Consider the following 21,960-nt stretch of genomic DNA (forward strand, 5'->3'; position numbering starts at 1 on the left):
TAAAAACGCTACACAGATTTTGTTTGACATATTTGCAATTTTGTATTTATTTATTTTAGTACTTCGTTCATTGGTTTGGGGTGCACACTTACTAGCTTGCATTGTGCTATTTCTGTTCTCTTATCCTTGTCTCTATTGAGTTACTGTGAGGTGGATTGAAGGTGAGATGAATGACATTGGCTGTGGTGTGTGCATCTATCAGTTACAGCAGTCTTGACTGGAAAAAGGCTGACGCTCGTGCAGCAGTAGAGATTTATGGCCTGAGGGTTCCTCTTGCCGATACCAACTAGAAGCTATGTCATAGGTGGGAGAAGTGAATGGAATTTGATTTTGATTGGTTCTTATTTATTTCTATTATTAACATTTATTGTTTTGGATTATTTTTTGTTTGTTATCATATTTACTTTGACCAGTTGAATTGTAAATAATTTCGTACCATACTCAAAATCTTTGGTACGAATATGTGTACCGTCACACCCCTAATATTGAGTTAATGTATGACTCGTGAAGACCTAATCCATTCATTAATGACTGCCACATCAGCAACTAATAAAGAGTCTATGGGCCCTATCTTGCACCCAGCGCAATTGACTTTGTACACCGACGCATGTATCATTCCTATTTTGCACCCGCGCAAAGCGGACTTTTCCCTCCACAGACGCACGTCGGTTAACTAAGAAATACACTTGCAATTTAAATACAATTTCCGGGGCGGTTCAGCGCAAAGAGGAGGCATGTTCCGGCGAAAACGTTCCCTCATGCTATTTTGCAGGTTTAGAAAACAATTCCGCCACTGGCCGAAAAAAAACAGTTTAAAGTCAGTGGCGCGTTGCGCATGTTATTCATATACTATTTTAAGGGCCATAATCAATGTAGCGTGTGCTCAACACGCATACACTTTGATTCTCTCATCTACACACAGACGCAGCAGTTATCATTTTTGCAAATCATACATTATTACGATAGATAGATAGATAGATAGATAGATAGATAGATAGATAGATAGTTTATTATAAAAGCATACATCTAGCTTACACATTTACCCAAATTATCATATGCCTGTTTAACCGAAGTTAATTTGGTTGTGTTTCTCCATCCCCAACGTCCCTGACGAGAACGTCGGTCTCCTCGGCTGTGAACCGCTGCCGGCGCGCGCCTAGCAAATCCGCCATTATAATAGGAATCCGCTATAGAACAAGCGCGCCTGCTCTTAAAGGGAATGTGAGATGACGCTCTGATTGGTTTATTTCACGTTACGCCCAAACCACACCTATGAATAAAGAAGCTACTTCAGACCAACCCATTTTAGATTTGCGTCGGGCGCAAGAGTCATTTATCCCGCCGGTATATAGCAACAGCGCCCAAGACCCGCCCACAAAGTTACTTGCGTTTTGCGCTTGATACTTGCGTTTCAGATCGTTAAAATAGGGCCCTATATGATTAATAGTTTAAGTCGTATATAAATTGCTATTGATTTAATGTGTCATGGATTAATTCCCTATTAACATCTAGTATTCAATAATACTGTAAATTAATGTGTTAATTACCACAATGGGCTGAAGTAATGTATTTCAACTTTTAGCCATCGTTTTAACGAATCCTTAGCTAATGATTTGAAAAGATATCATTATGTTATGACTTGAGGCTCATGACTGTTAACTCATTATTAAGTAATATGCCATTATGGTTATGGATTTGATATTGTCTGACAGGCCACACAACCACAATAAAGTTTGAGGTTTATGGGACAGTTGCAGAATGAATGTAATGTCAGAGAATATGTTTGAGGGATGGGTAATTGGGCTGCACAGAATTGTCAGTGAACCAGAATCTAAACTTCTAACAGCTGTTACACTGTGTCTAAACTGTACGTGACTTGTTGCATCACGCCGCAATAGCTGTGTACACTGGATGCGACAAGGCGACCATAGCAAATACATTTGTCCTTCATATCAGAAGTAGTAAAGTGCTTGGAGTTTATCAGAAATCGAATGGGGCATCAATTTACTGTCGAGGATTTGTCATTTCATGCCGCCTCCAGTGTAGACAGCATCACTGTTTATAACTGGTTCTAAAGTCTTTTGTAGTGTTGTGCCGCTTGCATCCGGTCTAGACACGTTACAAAATAGCAGGGCAAATGTCCTCAGTGTCCCACATTTGAATTCTAGACCTCAAACATCCTCCAGAAATATTCCTGTGCCATGAACAACAAAGGCACAAGGTAGCATGCACCAGTTTATCTGGTACAGTGGCATCCCAGTTGCAGATGGCTGGAAGTTGAATTCCATAGCTTCAACCCATTGTGGTAATTAACACATTAAAGGTGCTCTAAGCGATGTTGGGTGACGTCACTTCTTGTTGACGTTCGAAGTATTGTCAAACAAAACGGAGGCTAGCTCGACCCTCCCTCCTCCTCATCCCGTCCCCCAAATTATTCTATGATGACACTTAATTAATATAATTTCAAAAGTTATCTCACAACTCAAAAATTGTAAACCATTGTTACAGCCCTGATAGTACAATATGATTCATGTAGCCTCTGTTGCATTATATCATGTAGTTTGAAAACATATCAATGATCAAGGCTGTTTAAACAGGTAATGGTAACAATACTGAAAGGTTCACATTTGCTTAAATGATTTGAAATGATTTGTTGTATTAATGATTAATGCTGCATTGATACACATCCTATATTATATTGCTGAGCATTAATTCTTAATCCTTACTGTTTAGGGAAAAACATTGGTGTGATGCACATACTACAGGTATGTTATTAACACCTCCAGCATTACTTCAATGGAGGGGATTATGTATTCATCAAGGTTGTCCTAGTAACCAGTTTTAATGACAGTTCTAAGACCAGCTCCTCTAGGTTTCTGTAGAGGCTGGAAGGCAGGAGATTTTGAACCTCATTACAAACACACATCACTGCATAGCGCTACTGTGCATGTGATATGATTTCAACTTGGTTTGAGGTTGTTATGAGATCCTTCTGCTGACAACTAATGTTTTTTTCCTGTGAATAAATCTATTAACCTAGTATTCCTTTTCTTAGAATTCCACAGTGCACTGCTCTCTTCGTGTTGACCTCATTTCACTTCTCTGGATGTTCTTTTATGCCACTAAGACAAACCGGAGGCATTTTGCTCATTTATTAGATTTAGCCTTTAGCCAAAACACTAAAATGCATCCTGGATCCCATGACTAGAGATGAAAATGTGTGGCAGCTCATAGCTGGCCATGCGTAACCTACGCAGCTGTCACTTCATTCTCCTAGAAACACAGACGTTAAGCCCAACCATTGTGTGCTCAAGAGTATAACCAATGCTGCACTGTTCAATGAGATTTAACATGGTTCATGCAAGCTGCACATTTAGCATGAAAGATATGAGCACAAACTACCATATCAGAATACTGAGAATAGTAGCTGTTAAACCCAATGTTTTTTGCTACCCTAGTTGGTAACATTTGTCATACTTGTAAAGGATGCTTGTGTGCTTGCGTAACTCCCCCTCCTGAATGAATTAATTAATAAGGACAGTTATCTAAAGGCTCATTAACATAATCCATGTTATTTTTAGGACATACTCTCAATGTGTTCAATGCCTCTTGTGTTTTGACTTTAAAATAACTTTTGAGACTATCAAATTATTGTATACCTTCCACGAGGAAGGAATTTCTCTGACAACATACATGTCACATGTCACAATCCTGGTGTCCTGTAAAGAGCACATTCAGGGCTTTTTAGAGAAACCAAATGTTTGGAGGTTTCACCATGAAAACAACTTCTCCTTGGACTTTAAAAATGACTGACATTAATTAGTGATCAAATGTAGCACTCTTATGGAAATATGATAATATATTGTAATAATAATTTAAATCGGACAACTTTTCAAATTGTATTTCATAAACCAACATCTCAGGAAAACGTTATGGGGTTTCAAATCAAAATATGACTTTCTGTTACAAAACAGGGCTGCGTTTCCCAAAAGCATCGTAAGCCTAATCGTAAAAACGATCGTACGACTGATCTTAATATTATGGTCTGTTTCCCAAAAGCATCGTAGCTTAAGTAGCACTTGAAAATCTTCGTAGATCTACGAGTGCTCTGGAGTAATCGTACATCCCCAAGTGCATCGTAAGAAGACAGATTTATGAGGACACCTGCAGGACAACCGGCAGATTACACCTTTAACTTTATTCAAATGCAATGTGATTATAATATAAGGTTTTGATTGTTCTTTATTGAACACTTTATTACTCTTTTTTTGTTGTTGGTTAAATTAATGTATAAATTAAATAATTAAAAAGGTCAGAAAACAAAACAAAAAATAGAAATAATTTAATCTAATAATTTTAATCAAAATTAAATGAATGAACAAAATAAATAAATAAAATAAATCCTTTAAATCTGTTAAAAATAACATCTTTGTTTCGCTCTATCTCCTCTAAAAGGACATTAATTTCATCTTTTTGAAAGGTATCGTTTCTTTTCTTTCTTTCTTTCTTTTTTTTTTTTTTTGTTCAGCCATTTTGTCAGTGCCTCCGCCTGTAGGTGTTTTATATAGACTTGTCTTGATTGCTAATCCACAACAGATGACAATTAGGTTAAACGTTCAGAATACGATTCCATATAAGGTTATATTTCAGCACTTCGCAAATGGACAGCGACTCTTAAGTAGCACGTAGAGCGCATTCTCGCGCGTTCATGTTAAGTGCATTTTTGGGAAACGCTCGTGGAATTGCTGCGAGCGTTCGTAACCTTGCACGTAGAAAGCGCTCTTAAGAGCTAAGACACATCGTTATCGGGAAACCCGGCCCAGGGCATTGATTTCATACTTGTCCACTGTAGAGGACATCAGGACATAAATCATGTTTATCAGGCATTTTGGGAGTCAGGTGAATATGGAAATAAATTATACATCAGTATTCCTATGAAATATGATTATTATTAATAAAATGTTGTGAATTATTACTCCAAATATTACACTTCTTTTTTCATTAAATGGTACTCCAAGAACACATTAATATGCAAATTAGATATTAGACAGATACATTGCATTGAATGGAAATATTAATTTAGGGCCATTTTACCCACATATTGCACAAAGTAAAATGGTGTATCAATTCATTCCATTATATCTTTCATGACAGTTGAGAATCATCTTTATACAAATTTTGGTTAAAAAAAATTGATTGGTGAATGAAAAAAAAAAATCCCATTGTCTTTGCCTATCCATATAATTTCTTGTCATTTTATTTTTAAACAACTGAGTCCTGGTGTCCACTACAGAGGACATAGAATAACATGAATAAAATATCATTTTTCAAATTTTTTTTTTTTTTTCTTTTTTTTTTCTTGTTCTAAATAATGTACGGAGCCCCTGAGGGGACCTGTGGGAAAAAAATAAAAATAAAAAATAGGACTTTCGCGTGCGCACGAGAAACTATCGCGTGCGCACGAGAAACTTTCGCGTGGGCACGAGAAACTTTCGCGTGGGCACGATAAACTATCGCGTACGCATGAGAAACTTTCGCGTGGGCACGAGAAACTTTCGGTTTGCGTTATAGTGTCATAAATACAAATGTGGAAATATGGATGATGTATATATCATTTATGTTGTTGTTTGACATGTTTTGAAGTGTATATTTTAGCAAAAATCTTAAGCAAGGTGCTATTAAAGACAAGACTTAGAGGCATATTTTAGTCACAATTCAAATAATTGTATTAACTTTGAATATACTTTTAATAAACTTTGTATTTGTATGTGTACTGATAAAAAATAAACAATAGGCTAATAACCTTTGCTACTGAGATGAAGGAAACATTTTTTTAAAGAAGTAAAGTTCACAAGATTGCTATTTATCTTGATCAAACTGTGCCGTCATCAGCTCTTCCTCAGTTCCGCACTGCAGAATAAAACAGTCATCCTCTGCTGCAGTTGTACGGATTCTTAACGCATTTATTGCAACTACATTTCATATTTTTCTCATCAAACAACCAGATTAACGAATGGTTCGACACAACCCGTACCGAAGAGCCTAGACAGGTCTTTCTTCTGTATAGATATACTGTATACAGGGTAAATGACGACTGTTGGCCTACCATGGTCGCCCTCGTCCAGTAAGTTTTAAATAATAATAATAATAATAATAAATTAAGATATAAATCAATATAATTCGTTGTAAATTAAATATTTTAAACCGGCGCCATCACTTGGATTTGTTCCTCAGTTGAAGAAAATACTGGACCTATTATGCCCCTTTTCACAAGATGTAAAATAATTATCTGATGTCCCCAGAGTGTGTATGTGAAGTTTTAGCTCAAAATATCCAACAGAATTTTATTTACAGCACGTTTAAATCATTTTTTGGGTCTGTGAAAAACGCACTGTTTTAGTCCTTCTCCTTTAAATGCTAATGAGCTGCTGGTTCACGTCACAGGGGGCGGAGCCTAAGCAGCCGCGATCAGAGTTAGAACAGGGAAGATGATAATAATAAAACAGACAGTCACAGTAATGGTGTTCATTTCGACCATAAAAATGCCTGCAGAGTCAGAGAATATATGCTGTATGGAGTTGGAAAAGGTATAGTTTAGATTAATTACGATTATAACCTATTTGGCATTGCTTGTATACACTATTAATGCAAGCCTGCTGTAGGACTCTGTCTGAATTGTCTGAATGATGACACAAAATATACTGATGAGTTTAATAAAGTTTACTGTATGTCACACAAAAGATGAAGCATCAGTTTTTCTTCAGAAAATCACTGTTAGAGCTGAGTAAACAGTATAAGAAGTGCATAAGTAACTTACATAAATTTCTGTAGAGTTGAGGGAGCATTTTTTTTTGAAAACAAAATGAATCCACCTCGTCTTCAGTGGCTGGCAGATTTCAAGAGTAAATAAAGAGAGCTATGTGAATGAATACATCCAGCTACAACACCTTCAACGCTTGGGAGATGCTTCGACGCTTCTCGTGAGTGCATTGCTGCAGCAATGGCTGATGTGTAAACTCGCAGTGAACTCGATCAGGGCGGGTCTAAGTTATAACGGCGGTGTCAGTCAACACTCGTGGGCGGGGCCTGTGGCTTTAGTGACGTCACTAAAGCCACATTCTGAAAACGGGTCGTTTGGAGAGACTGCTTTTGATTTATGGAGATTTAAAAAAAAGGAGTGAGTGGATTTGTATCACTGTAGGGTGGTTGTGTACACACACTGCCAACACACATTTATGTCCAAACACCATACAAAAGTGAATTTTGCATAATAGGTCCCCTTTAATACTTTATCGTTTCATAGTCTGTCATTCGAAACAGTAAAATGTATACTTTTATTTGTGTACATTCAAAATGACTACAAAATGTCATGCCTTTGAAAAAGAAAGAAAACAACATGATGCGGACGTGTAGAACTTTATCCAAGAGCTGTTGTAAAGCCTATAAACAATCTGTTACAGTAATTTTCTATTATATCCAAAAGCTGCAACCATAAAGCGCTATATAAATGAAGGCGACTTCACTTGACCTGACTAGAAATCGAAAAAAGAATGATGACAAAGAAAGCTGATGACTGTTCAATGAACATTCTGCAAAACATTTTTGTGTTCACAGAAGAAAGTCTGAAAAAGACAATGTTTTAAATTTATATAAAATATAAAAATATAAATTTTAGATAAAGGTTTGAATTTTTTTATTCAAACTGCAATTAGTGTAGGCTAATTGAATCAGTGTGTCTTTCGTTCAGTATAGTTTTTTTATTTAATATTTAAAGTAGAAAATTAGAAAAGAGTTCATTTTTCGTTTTATAAACAATATTTCTAAAACGTTTTTCGTTCTGAGGTAGAAAATGTAATAAACAGCTTGAATTGTTCGATTTCTAGTCAGGTCAAGTGAAGTCGCCTTCATTTATATAGCGCTTTTAACAATATGGTTGCAGCTTTTGCATATAATAGAAAATTACTGTAACAGATTGTTTATAGGCTATGCTTTACAACAGCTCTTGGATAAAGTTCTACACGTCCGCATCATGTTGTTTTCTTTCTTTTTCAAAGGCATGACATTTTGTAGTCATTTTGAATGTACACAAATAAAAGTATACATTTTACTGTTTCGAATGACAGACTATGAAACGATAAAGTATTAAGTTATTTCCCCAACTGAGGAACAAATCCAAGTGAGGGCGCCGGCGAATCGCGCTATTAACAACATCGGTTCACTTCTGGCATTAACTTGACATCACAGCCGTTCATTATTAAATGATTATTAATTCCTGTTCAGTATTAAACTTTGGACCGAACGAAAGATGCGCGAACCCAACTTTGCGGTATAGTTTCAGTTTCGATTCAAATAAATTCGTTTAGGCTTGGCGTTTAAAATAGGCTAAAAGTTGTATGTAATAAAGGGCACAATGGGATATTTTTAAAAACTACTATGTATTTATTATTATTATTATTATTATTATTATAAGTGGTTACTTATTTTTCATTTCTTGTTGTTTTCTGATTCCATTCATTTAAGGTTTTGGCTATGGGGAAGTAAAATACGCATATATGTTATTAATAGTGTTTATAATGTTAAAGTTGTATTTTATTTACAGGTCTTTTACACTATTTCTGAATAGACTAGCCTAATAATATAATGCGTGTTTCCCTCTCAACATGACTGAGTGCGCCACGCACAAGCTCGCGTCTTTGAGATATAAATTATAGGCCGATAAATTTTAATAAAAAAGGCCTACATCATAAAACTCAGAAGAGTATGTATTTTAATATCTCTGATGTTCTCTGGTTGTTAGACAGTAAGTCTGAATGACAGTTCATGCATGAACGTTAGGACTATACAGTCAATTATTACCTTTTTGTAGCTATTGTTTAAAATATTTAATTTACAACGAATTATATTGATTTATATCTTAATTTATTATTATTATTATTTAAAACTTACTGGACGAGGGCGACCATGGTAGGCCAACAGTCGTCATTTACCCTGTATACAGTATATCTATACAGAAGAAATACCTGTCTAGGCTCTTCGGTACGGGTTGTGTCGAACCATTCGTTAATCTGGTTGTTTGATGAGAAAAATATGAAATGTAGTTGCAATAAATGCGTTAAGAATCCGTACAACTGCAGCAGAGGATGACTGTTTTATTCTGCAGTGCGGAACTGAGGAAGAGCTGATGACGGAACAGTTTGATCAAGATAAATAGCAATCTTGTGAACTTTACTTCTTTAAAAAAATGTTTCCTTCATCTCAGTAGCAGAAGATTATTAGCCTATTGTTTATTTTTTATCAATACACATACAAATACAAATTCAAAGTATATTCAAAGTTAATACAATAATTTGAATTGTGACTAAAATATGCCTCTAAGTCTTGTCTTTAATAGCACCTTGCTTAAGATTTTTGCTAAAATATACACTTCAAAACATGTCAAACAACAACATAAATGATATATACATCATCCATATTTCCACATTTGTATTAATGACGCTATAACGCAAACCGAAAGTTTCTCGTGCGCAAGAGAAACTATCGCGTGCGCACGCTAAAGTTTCTCGTGCGCACGCGATAGTTTCTCGTGGCCACGCGAAAGTTTCTCGTGCCCACGCGAAAGTTTCTCGTGCGCACGCGAAAGTCCTATTTTTTTTTTTTTCACAGGTCCCCTCAGGGGCTCCGTAATAATGTGATGACATGAAAAAAAAAAAAACAAAAAAAAAACTTTATGCTAATGTTTAATTTTGTTAAGGGTTTATAAAGGGATTCAATAATATCTAATAATTCATATCCAAATGAACTATAAATCATTGATAGGCAGTTATAACAACATGAATAAAAGGGTGACTTATCTAATACTTGCCAAATAGTAAGCCATTTTCACATGTCCACATTAAATCAAGGTACACTGGAACATTAATGCAAATTGTTACCAAGATTTCAGACGAATCATATACTTTTAAGATTCACAGATCAAAGTCTGAGTAAGTGGAAAGAATTTAGAAAATGATAACTCAAATTAATGAAAAAGTATTTTCTTTTTTTTAGAATAACAGGGCATAAAAATCATAATTAAAAACTTTAAGGTTTGACATAGCTTATATTATAATGCAAATACAATTATTTGTTTAAAGCTCCTTCCTTGATGCAGACATTTGTGGTATGAGCCAGTACTAAACAAGTCCTGACTCTCTGCGGTCATTAAAAATGGATGTCCTTCGAAAAAGAGTAGGGGTGTAACCCCGGCATCCTGGCCAAATTTGCCCAGTGGCTTCTGTCCATCATGGCCTCCTAATCATCCCCATATATACTGATTGGCTTCATCACTCTGTCTCCTCTCCACCAGTAAGCTGGTGTGTGGTGGGCATTCTGGCGCAGTATGGCTGCCGTCGCATCATCCAGGTGGATGCTGCACATTGGTGGTGGTTGAGGAGATTCCCCCTTCCATGTAAAGTGCTTTGAGTACCCAGAAAAGCGCTATATAAATGTAACGAATTATTATTAATTATTATTATTATTATTATAAACAAGATGTCTAATGCATGGTTTATTGTTAGACACAAATTTGGCCTTATTTGTGTAGCCACGGATATAATCCGTGTGGTCACCGAGCCACTTCATTATCACTCTTGTCTTGCAACATGGTGTTCCATCATGCTGGAAAATGCACGGATCATCACCAAATTGCTCCTGGATAGTTGGGAGAAGTTGCTCTATCAGGATGTTTTGATACCATTTTTTATTCATGGCAGTGTTTTTAGACAGAATTGTGAGAGAGCCCAGTCCCTTGGATGAAAAGCAACCCCACACATGGATGATCTCAGGATGCCTCACTGTTGGCACGACACAGGACTCATGATAACATTCACCTTTTCTTCTCTAGACAATCCATTTTCCAGATGTCCCAAACAGTAGGAAGGGGGTTTCCTCAGAGAAATTAACTTTGCACCAGACGGTCTTCTGCTGTTCAGTCCTTATATGTCCTGCAGAATTTCAGTATGTCCTTGATGTTTTTTCTTGCAGAGAAGTGGCTTCTTTGCTGACATCGGGCCATTGTCCAAAAGTCTTTGCCTCACTGTGCGTGCAGATGCACTCACACCCACCTGCTGTCAATACTAAGCAAGCCCTACACTGGTGGTGAAACAATTCTGCAGCTGACTTCTCAGGAAAAGACAGTCCTGGCACTTTCTGAACACTCGGGGACGTCCTGATGCCTTTACTGCAGTTGAACCTCTCTGCTTGAAGTTCTTTATGATCTGGTAAATGGTTCTTTCAGCTGCAATATACTTTGCTGCAATTTCCTTGCATGTAAGGCCATTTTGATGCAAAATGATGATGGCTGCACGTCTTTCTTTGGAGGTTACCATTGGTAACACAAGAACACAATGATTGGAAGCAGTTCTTCCCTCCTTTTATAGCAATCTTTCTGCTCTTATACTCCAATGATAATGATAGAGATTAAAGTGAGTAAAGTGAATAGTACTTGTTCACACTTTCCCATGTGCTTATGATATGACAGTGAAATGATGCTAGCAGGTCATTTTGTGCCAGGGCAAAGAAAAAAAAAAAAAAAAAAAAAAAAAGGTGATAAAGTAATTTTTTTTGGCCAATTAAGTTTTTGTAACTATTTAAAATGCATCTGATCACTCTGCACAATAATCTAGAAACAATGCAAATCAACACCACAACAATTGAAGCAGCAAACTTTTCGACAGACAAAATTTATCTCACTGCCAATACTTTTGGCCACAGCTGTATACTGAAAAAAATTATTCATTGAATTTACTCAATGGTAAAGTGGAAGGTAAGTGGTTGCAATCAATTAATTTATCTATACGTTTAAATAAACACATCTAGTTGAATGTACTTAATTTTATTTAGTTATCTTAGCTTGATTAAATTTAGTTGACTTAAGTATAATAAATTTAGTAATTCCACCCTTATTTAATGTTACTTCTACTTAAATTATTTATTGATTATTTATTTATTTGTATTATTTAATGAGTTCAAAATGATCTAGCTTAATCTACTTGTTAAACATCCACAGTGGTATATAGACAACAGAGATATAAAACTTGGTTGAGATGTTTTTATTTAAGTCATAAAAACAAGTAAACGTTATTAACTGTAAAACAACCACAATATATATATATTTTTTTAATTAAATATCCAATAGCTGTCAAAATGGTCAATATGATAAATAAACATTTGCTTTTTGTTAAATGAGTTACTGTATTCAGAACTTTGAAAAATAATAACCAAATAAGTTACATTTTGTTTACATTTATTCATTCAGCAGACACTTTTATCCAAAGCAACTTACACATAATGAATACAAGCAATTCACCTTAAAGAGGTAATACGCATGAGAAGTTCTAAAAACAAATTTAAACAAGAATACAATTGCATGGAAGTGAAAAAAGTGTTGTTACCAATGTCCTGTTACACATTTGTACTTACCCATACCATTCAGTCGATTGTTACATGTGTGTAGTTACACAAATATTAGAGCTGTACATGCTATGCTTGCAACGCCAAGGTCATGGGTTCGATTCCCAGGGAAAGTAAGAACTGATAAGAATGTAAATGTGTACCTTGAAATGTAATGTAAGTCGCTTTGGATAAAAGCGTCTGCCAAATGCATAAATGTAAATGCATACAGAAGGTGCCAACGAAAACAATTTCTATCTGGCCAACAGGAGAGTGAGAGACATCAGAATGTGCCAATACTCCGTATCCACAGATTAGCAACACACACACGTTGGGTTTTGATGTTTTATGGGGACTTTACATAGACATAATGATTATTATACTGTAAAAACTGTAGGGCCTACATTATATCCCCTCACCCTACCCCTAAAACTACTCAGCACAGAATACTTTATGCATTAAAAAAAAAAAAAAAAACAGCACTATAATTTTTAAGTTATTTTCCTCATGGAGACCAAAAAATATTCCCACAAGGACAAGGGTTTCAGATATTGACATCTTTTTTGGGGATATTTTGTCCCTATAATGTAAGGTACTGTATACCTGAACCACACACACACACACACACAGTCTAATAACTTAAATTCACAAAATTATCCCTGACAGTTGTCCTGGCAACCTAAAGCATTCTATTATAATGAATCATGTAGGCTTTGCCTATTTAAAACTGATTTATGTTCGCTTATGTGTGTGAAGAGACTACAGAAAAACATAGCTAAAATGCATAATCTAGTTAATCTAGTCAACTGTTATTATAGTATACATTGTTAATTATGAGTTTATTCATTTTTAATAGACATTTTAGGGTGCTAAAATGCATAATCTAGTTAATCTAATCAACCGTAATTATATTATACATTGCTAATTATGAGCTTATTTTATTTTTTATATATATATTATTTACAAATTATTAAACATTAGAAAGATACACATTTATGCTATAAATAAATAAAATTAACCAAGTAATTAATAATTAACTGAATGTACAGTAAACATCTTTTAGTCATTATTTACAACTTAATAAGCTGTATATTATTTTTGTGTAGTGATGTAATTATATTTCTGTGCCATTCTATTAAGTTAACTGAACAATAAGCTAGTAATTATGTTTAATTACTGTTGGTTTTGAAGTTATAAATTGCTAAAATAGTGTAATAAAGACAATTTGACCCCCTGTTCTAAAGTAAAAGTTATATCCTCATTAATTATGGCACTTATTGAGTGATATTTAAGTTTATTTACCAGGGCCTGGTTCCCCAAAACGTTCTTATCGCTAAGTAGTTCTTAACCTATTCCTTAACCTCTTTCTTAACGTTATGGCACGATTCCCGACACGTTTGTACGGTAAGTATATCTTCTGTAAGTCACACTTTCTGGACCACAGGTTGGTCTGGACCACTCTTAGCTTTACCTTATCACTGTTGCAGGTCTATACGAATATAATTCTGAAGTTTTAATACACCCAGACAGTATTCAATTAGGCTAATTCAAATGTTTTCATGCAAAGAATAAAATTGTCATTACACTGATTGTTGTTAGATTTTTAATTATATTATTATACAATATTACTAATTTAATTAAAAAGCGCTTTTAAAGGCCAGTGAAAGCATAGGCTACTGTCAGTTATATTGTTAATATTGTTTCTCATGGGCTTGTATGGTATTTTAAACATTTATAGGGGTGAGTCGGTGATTTTAGTGCCGTCCGAATCCATAATATCAGTGTTTTTTCTCACCCAACCCGCGTAAAAATCCCTGGCCAAATTAGTACCTACTGTTTTTTGACAAACAGGTCGTGTGGTAATTTAATTGCCGTCTGAATCCACATCTCTGAGTTTACAAGAAGAGATTCAAAATCCACTGTTTAAACCCTTTTTGATCACTGCCGAGCACCGAGATGTAGGCCTACACTTTTATTACTGAAATGCTGGAAAGTATTTCCAAGAACAATATTTCATCGCAGCTCCACCTCAGCGAACAAAAATGGGAAAGAGAAGAAAGCACGTACAAATTTGAAATGGTTATTATGGCAGCAATATATGATACAATTTAAAAATATGTAGGCTAGGCTATTATAGGCTATTATAGTTTGGATTATTTTTTATAATATCCCATGAGTCCTAATAAATGCAATTTCAACTATTTCTGAAGTGCTTCTTTTATAAAGAACACCGCTTTCTCACATAAACAGCCCCTGCACGAGAGAATAATTGATTCTCGAGCCATCGATATCAACTAATTCAGCACCATCGCCACGGACAGCACCCGGTAACGTCGCACGTAAGAAGGTATATCTTAAGCAGCTTCCTAAGGTATGGTTCGGGGAACACACTTCATAAACAACTTTGGTAAGATATATCTTTCGAGTCTTCTTAGCGCGCTAAGAGTGAGCGTTATCGGGGAACCGGGCCCAGAATAAGTCAATAATTAAGGCTAAACTGCCATTAATACAGTAATAAAGACAATTTGATTAATTATCCTCATTAATTATGGCACTTATTGAGTGACATTTAAGTTTACTGACCAGAATAAATCAGGGCCCGGTTTCCCGATAACACTCACTCTTAGCGCGCTAAGAAAGCTCGAAAGATATATCTTACCAAAGTTGTTTATGTTCCTAAGTGTGTTCCCCGAACCATACCTTAGGAAGCTGCTTAAGATATACCTTCTTATGTGCGACGTTACCCGGCGCTGTCCGTGGCGATGGTGCTGAATTGTTTGATATCCATGGCTCAAGAATTAATTATTCTCTCGTGCAGGGGCTGTTTATGTGAGAAAGCGGTGATCTTTATAAATGAAGCACTTCAGAAATAGTTGAAATTGCAATTTATTATGATTATTGGATATTATAAAAAATAATCCAAACTATAATAGCCTATAATAGCCTAGCCTACATATTAAAATTGTAACATATATTGCTGCCACAATAACCTTTTCAAAAATGTACGTGCCTTCTTCTCTTTCCCATTTTTGTTCGCTGAGGTGGAGCTGCGATGAAATATTGTTCTTGTAAATACTTTCCAGCATTTCAGTAATAAAAGTTTACATCTTGCGTACGGTGCTCGGCAGTGATCAAAAAGGATTTAAACCGTGAATTTTGAATCTCTTGTAAACTCAGAGATGTGGATTCAGACGGCAACCCTCTGGTGTTCTTCGGACCAAATGGTCCCAAAATGTTTAAATAAAAAAATGTATAAAATCATAGCTTCATCGGAATGGTCCGAAATTTGGTGACTTTGTTGGTACTTGGTATATGAACACCCAAAAAAATTGGCAACAGGATTTGAATAGTCTAAGTGGTTGTAAAAAAAATAGTCACACTCAAGGTCTTCGGGACCAAATGGTCCGCCATAGGAAATGAATGGGAAATTGGCAAAAATGTGAAAATACAGAGTTTTTTTGTGCGTACAATATACAAATCAGCCACGATCCAGAAAAAAAGCACACAACAGTGAAGGGGTGAATCTATAAAACATCAAGAGTGCAAAACAGACACATCCACACACACACACACACACACAAACACACTTTTATACACATACACACAAATAAATTCAGATTACAAAAATCTGTTTTGAATTTTTAAAAATCACAGCTTCATCGGAATGTTACGAAACTAGGTGACTTTTATGGTATTAGGTATGTGAACACACAAAAAATATTGAGGTCATGATCCAAGCATGCTAAGTGGTCATCACACTTCTGCTCTTTGGTCAAAAATGACCCCCATAGGAAATGAATGGGAAATTGTCAAAAATATGAAAACACAGAGGTTTTTTTGCGCATACAATCTACAAATCAGCCAGGATGCAGAAAAAAAGGACTCAACAGTGAAGGGGTGAATCTCTAAAACATCAAGAGTGCAAAACAGACACATCCACACACACACAAACACACTTTTATACACATACACACTAATAAATTCAGATTACAAAAATCTGTTTTGAATTTTTAAAAATCACAGCTTCATCGGAATGTTACGAAACTAGGTGACTTTTATGGTATTAGGTATGTGAACACACAAAAAATATTGAGGTCATGATCCAAGCATGCTAAGTGGTCATCACACTTCTGCTCTTTGGTCAAAAATGACTCCCATAGGAAATGAATGGGAAATTGTCAAAAATATGAAAACACAGAGTTTTTTTGTGCATACAATCTACAAATCAGCCAGGATGCAGAAAAAAAGGACTCAACAGTGAAGGGGTGAATCTCTAAAACATCAAGAGTGCAAAACAGACTAAATCTGTTCAGGCAAAAATCACTAGAATTCGCAAGCCTTTCTACAGAGAGCTGTAAATCCACTAGTGGTAAAAATGTGCTATTGCGTGATAAAAATGCTCAGTGTGTCCACCAGGTGGCGCCCATCTCATTTCAAAAATTGCTTTCATGAGGCCTAGGCTTGACTCTAAAATGAAATACAGCTTTAATAAAAATATAAAAAAAATTATATATATATAAAAAAATTCTATTATATTCAATGGGAAAAAATGGGTCATAATTATTGCATAAATATTAATTATAAATCATAAAATTATCTCAAAACACCAAAAAAGAAAAGAAAAAATATTATAAAAAACAAGTAAAAAAAAAAAAAGATGATTTTTTTTAATAAATATTATTCCCACCCTCCCGGACCATTTGGTCCCGAAGGTCTTGAGTGTGACTCTGAAATGAAGGACACCAGAGGGTTAAATTACCACACGACCTGTTTGTCAAAAAACAGAAGGTACTAATTTGGCCAGGGATTTTTACGCAGGTTGGGTGAGAAAAACACTGATATTATGGATTTGGACGGCACTAAAATCACCGACTTACCCCTGTAAATGTTTAAAATACCGGACGAGCCCATGAGAAACAATATTAGCGTCCGAATAGGACTTAACTGACAGTAGCCTATGCTTTCACTGGCCTTTAAAAGAGCGTTTTAATTAAATTAATAATATTGTATAATAATATAATTAAAAATCTAACAACAATCAGTGTAATGACAATTTTATTCTTTGCATGAAAACACTTGAATTAGCCTAATTTAATACTGTCTGGGTGTATTAAAACTTAAGAATTATATTCATATAGACCTGCAACAGTGATAAGGTAAAGCTAAGAGTGGTCCAGACCAACCTTACGAAAGTGTGACTTACAGAAGATATACTTAGCGAACGAACGTTTCGGGAATCGTGCCATAACGTTAAGAGAGAGGTTAAGGAATAGGTTAAGAACTACTTAGAGATAAGAACGCTTTGGGAAACCGGGCCCAGATGTTATTGACCAGGGCCCGGTTTCCCGATAACGCTCACTCTTAGCGCGCTAAGAGAGCTCGAAAGATATATCTTACCAAAGGTGTTTATGTTCCTAAGTGTGTTCCCCGAACCATACCTTTGGAAGCTGCTTAAGATATACCTTCTTACGTGCGACGTTACCGGGTGCTGTCCGTGGCGATGGTGCTGAATTGTTTGAAATCGATGGCTTGAGAATCAATTATTCTCTCGTGCAGGGGCTGTTTATGTGAGAAAGCGGTGATCTTTATAAAAGAAGCACTTCAGAAATAGTTGAAATTGCAAATTATTATGATTATTGGATATTATAAAAAATAATCCAAACTATAATAGCCTATAATAGCCTAGCCTACATATTTTAAAATTGTAACATATAGCCTATTGCTGCCACAATAACCTTTTCAAAAATTTACGTGCCGCCTTTTCTTTCCCATTTTTGTTCGCTGAGGTGGAGCTGCGATGAAATATTGTTCTTGTGTAAATACTTTCCAGCATTTCAGTAATAAAAGTTTACATCTTGCGTACGGTGCTCGGCAGTGATCAAAAAGGATTTAAACCGTGAATTTTGAATCTCTTGTAAACTCGGAGATGTGGATTCAGACGGCAATTAAATTACCACACGACCTGTGTGTCAAAAAACAGAAGGTACTAATTTGGCCAGGGATTTTTACGCGGATTGGGTGAGAAAAACACTGATATTATGGATTCGGACGGCACTAAAATCACCGACTCACCCCTGTAAATGTTTAAAATACCGGACGAGCCCATGAGAAACAATATTAGCGTCCGAATAGGACTTAACTGACAGTAGCCTATGCTTTCACTGGCCTTTAAAAGAGCGTTTTAATTAAATTAATAATATTGTATAATAATATAATTAAAAATCTAACAACAATCAGTGTAATGACAATTTTATTCTTTGCATGAAAACACTTGAATTAGCCTAATTGAATACTGTCTGGGTGTATTAAAACTAAAGAATTATATTCATTTAGACCTGCAACAGTGATAAGGTAAAGCTAAGAGTGGTCCAGACCAACCTTACGAAAGTGTGACTTACAAAAGATAGACTTAGTGTACGAACGTTTCGGGAACCGTCCCATAAGGTTAAGAGAGAGGTTAAGGAATAGGTTAAGAACTACTTAGAGATAAGAACGCTTTGGGAAACCGGGCCCTGAATAGACCAGACGTGATCTCAACACATACATGTACTTACATTTTCATACACTGAAACGTACAATATTGACAGCACTAAAAATTATGTAAAAACATTCTGCTCTGTTCGTAACTTCCACTGCAAACTCGTTTCAAAGGATTACGTTGAACAAAACTACACTTTAAAACCTTAAAATTAATAACATTTCTGTAATAGTTTAACCATTATTTATTTACCATTATTTATTATTTATGTAATACTTATTTTGTTTGCCATGGGACACAAAAGGTGTTTTCTCAGACACAGGACTAGAAAGTACTCCAAACACAACACAAATTCACAAAAGACATCAATTTAATCCGTTTTAATCCACATCTTTAGAATCCATACAACTGCGAGGAACAGATCCAAATTCAATTCTTTATCCAGGGATCTTCATCTCCATCATAGATATCATATATAAACGCTAGATGTCTTATGGCGCAGTCACTTCCGGCATCACCGTTCGGCCATCTTGTCACAGTGAAGCTGTGAATTAAGGTGAGTGATCAGCATGCACACAAATCCTCTTATCTCGCTGAAATCTTGACGGATTTACAAACGGTTTGGTTTCTTACAAATGTTATTAACGTGGCTATAATTCCGAATGCTTGAACATGTATGTTATAATTATTCATATGTATGCAGTGTATGTATGCAGTGTCATAACTACATCTCTGACGTTTATAACAAACCAAACCGTTTGAAAATCGGTAGAAAATTGAGCAAGTTATGGTTATTTAAAAGTACATGCACAATTAAACAAGTGAGCGAGCACACTGTGGCAAGATGGCCGCCACGTGCGGACGTCGACCTCCATTGGCCAGCAGCGCGCACGAGACATCTAGTCTTTATATATGATATCTATGATCTCCATCCTCAACAGCGACCGTAAACATCCCGCGCTCATTATGAATTCAAAAATTGCCGCCTCAAAAAGCTTGACACGACAACTTTTACGGCAGTGATATCATCTTGGTGAGAAAACCAAGAAAACCTTGGTTATTTTGAGAAAACCACCGGCTGGATGTATATTATCCCTTACTTAACTAATGCATAATTCAGGACCCTTACAATGTAAAGTTAATCATGAATTACTAGTGTATTCGTGCTTAACTAATGCTTAATTGTGAACAAGTTAATCATTAATTAATCCTTAACTAATGCATTATTCTGGACCCTTAAAATAAAGTGTTACCCATTTTTGGTTTATTTCAGTTTATGCAATACAACACTGTAAATTCACAAGGGATTGTGAGTACTGCAAACCCTGTTAAATCTACCTCTGGAGTTTGTTCTAATCTAACACATACAGCGCTCTGACAGATTCTACCGAATTATCACAGAAACCATACAAAGGTATTGCAGGGATTAGGAAATACTATAGCAGGTATCTGTACTTGCTAAATTCTATTTGGTGAGTGTTAAAAATAGGAGCTACTGTAAAGATGGATTTGTTCTATGTTGTGCATATTTGAGAAGCTTTGACACTGAGAAAAAGCATGTGGACAAATATGTCATGGAACATCTTCCCTTGGCATCTGTCCATCATCAAGCCTAATTTGCGAATGCCAGCTGCAAGAGCAAAAAAATACTCAAAAAAGTGTCACATTTTAGAAAGACATTATCTGTAGTCCCCTCCCCCTCCCCCTCCCCCTCCGAATAATATAGTTCATGTAAAATCATGTAAATCATTATTCCTAATTTTTTTTTCACTTGTATGTACTGTAGATGTATCTGTGTGTCTGTGTGTTTGTATGCCAGCGGCTTGTCCCTGTGTGCTAAAATATCCACCCTGAAAGGTCTGCTTGCCAGTATTCTTCTCTGCCCACCATGCAGCTGCACATGCTGTCATTTGCAAATGTACAAGAAGCACATCTAATGGCAGAATGAAAATGTGTGGTTAAAGAAGAACTTTAAAGTGCATATGATTGAAAAAAACTGGAAGAATGTCTTTGGTGCTTTTGAAAAATTTTGATAACTACGAACTTCACAATTCCAAAAACTTTCATATCATAACACATTAAAAGATTACAATGATTTTAACACAGTGCAAAGACAATAAAACAAGACCTCTAACTGTTTTCTTGGCAAATTACTGCACCTGATCAGTATAGTGACGCCCACATCCTCACAGGTCTCGTAAACACGCGCCCAGGTGTCCTGAATGATGCCTCGCTCCACATCTGTCAGCGGCTCTGGTCTCTCCCTCTCCTCTGTCTCTTCATCCTCCCTCTCTTTCTCCATGCCACAGACACACCACGGGGTACTTGCGCCTGAAGCAGGCACAGACGATGGAATGAGAGGTGGTGGTGGTGGAGAGGACCGACGAAGTTGGCGGAGGGGGCAACAGAAACGCAGGGCAAGAGAGTAGAGAGTGTGCATCCGCCCCCCTCTCACCCTGTGCCCCTCACTCCCTTGAGCAGGCAGGATGATTTCACTACTGACAATCGCTCGATGAATATATCTGCTGTCACTGTCTTCTGTCTCTCTGTCTGCTTTTCCGTTCCTTGTCTTCCAAGCTGCTAAGGTCTTTGTCTACCCTCTAACACAGATGTTGTCTGTGCTTGGAACTTCTGGATTTGTAATGACCTCAGATATGGAACGTGTGGAGGAGAAGGAGGGAGCTGAAGAGCTGAAGGGAGGAGTGACAGGGAGAGAGAGCGAGGGAGAGAGAGAGAGAGAGAGAGAGAGAGAGAGAGAGAGAGCGCATGACAATTCCTGTGTTACCTATCAAGCCTTTCTAAGCTGCGCCTTTACACTCACAGATTCCAAACACACACAAGCTCATATTCAACAATCACATTCTTTAAAAAGGTATAACATGAATCTGAAGCCTATTACGCAAAATAAAATACACATAAATTCAGACAAAGATTTTCTCACAAAAGTATTATTATTATTTTTAAATTTTATTATCATTATTATTTGTATTTATTTATTTAATTTTATTATTGTTCATTGAGCCAGAAGAAATTATGTCCAGATCCAGAGATGG

The 21,960-nt window shown here is 36.0% G+C and overlaps 1 protein-coding gene across 1 annotated transcript in view; it reads right to left on the bottom strand.

The window, feature by feature from the left end:
• cygb2 (cytoglobin 2) overlaps nucleotides 1-21,576 on the bottom strand; it is a 36,921-nt gene extending 15,345 nt beyond the window's left edge. Inside the window, exon 1 of the mRNA XM_084129381.1 lies at nucleotides 21,067-21,576. Within this exon, the coding sequence (XP_083985507.1) occupies nucleotides 21,067-21,347 (281 nt within the window). The 5' untranslated portion in view covers nucleotides 21,348-21,576. The remainder of the gene's footprint in view (nucleotides 1-21,066) is intronic.
• Between the last annotated feature and the right edge of the window lie 384 nt (nucleotides 21,577-21,960).

The sequence above is a fragment of the Abramis brama genome (genome assembly GCF_963993115.1).
Source record: "Abramis brama genome assembly, chromosome: 11".
In the NCBI taxonomy this organism is placed as follows: Eukaryota; Metazoa; Chordata; class Actinopteri; order Cypriniformes; family Leuciscidae; genus Abramis; species Abramis brama.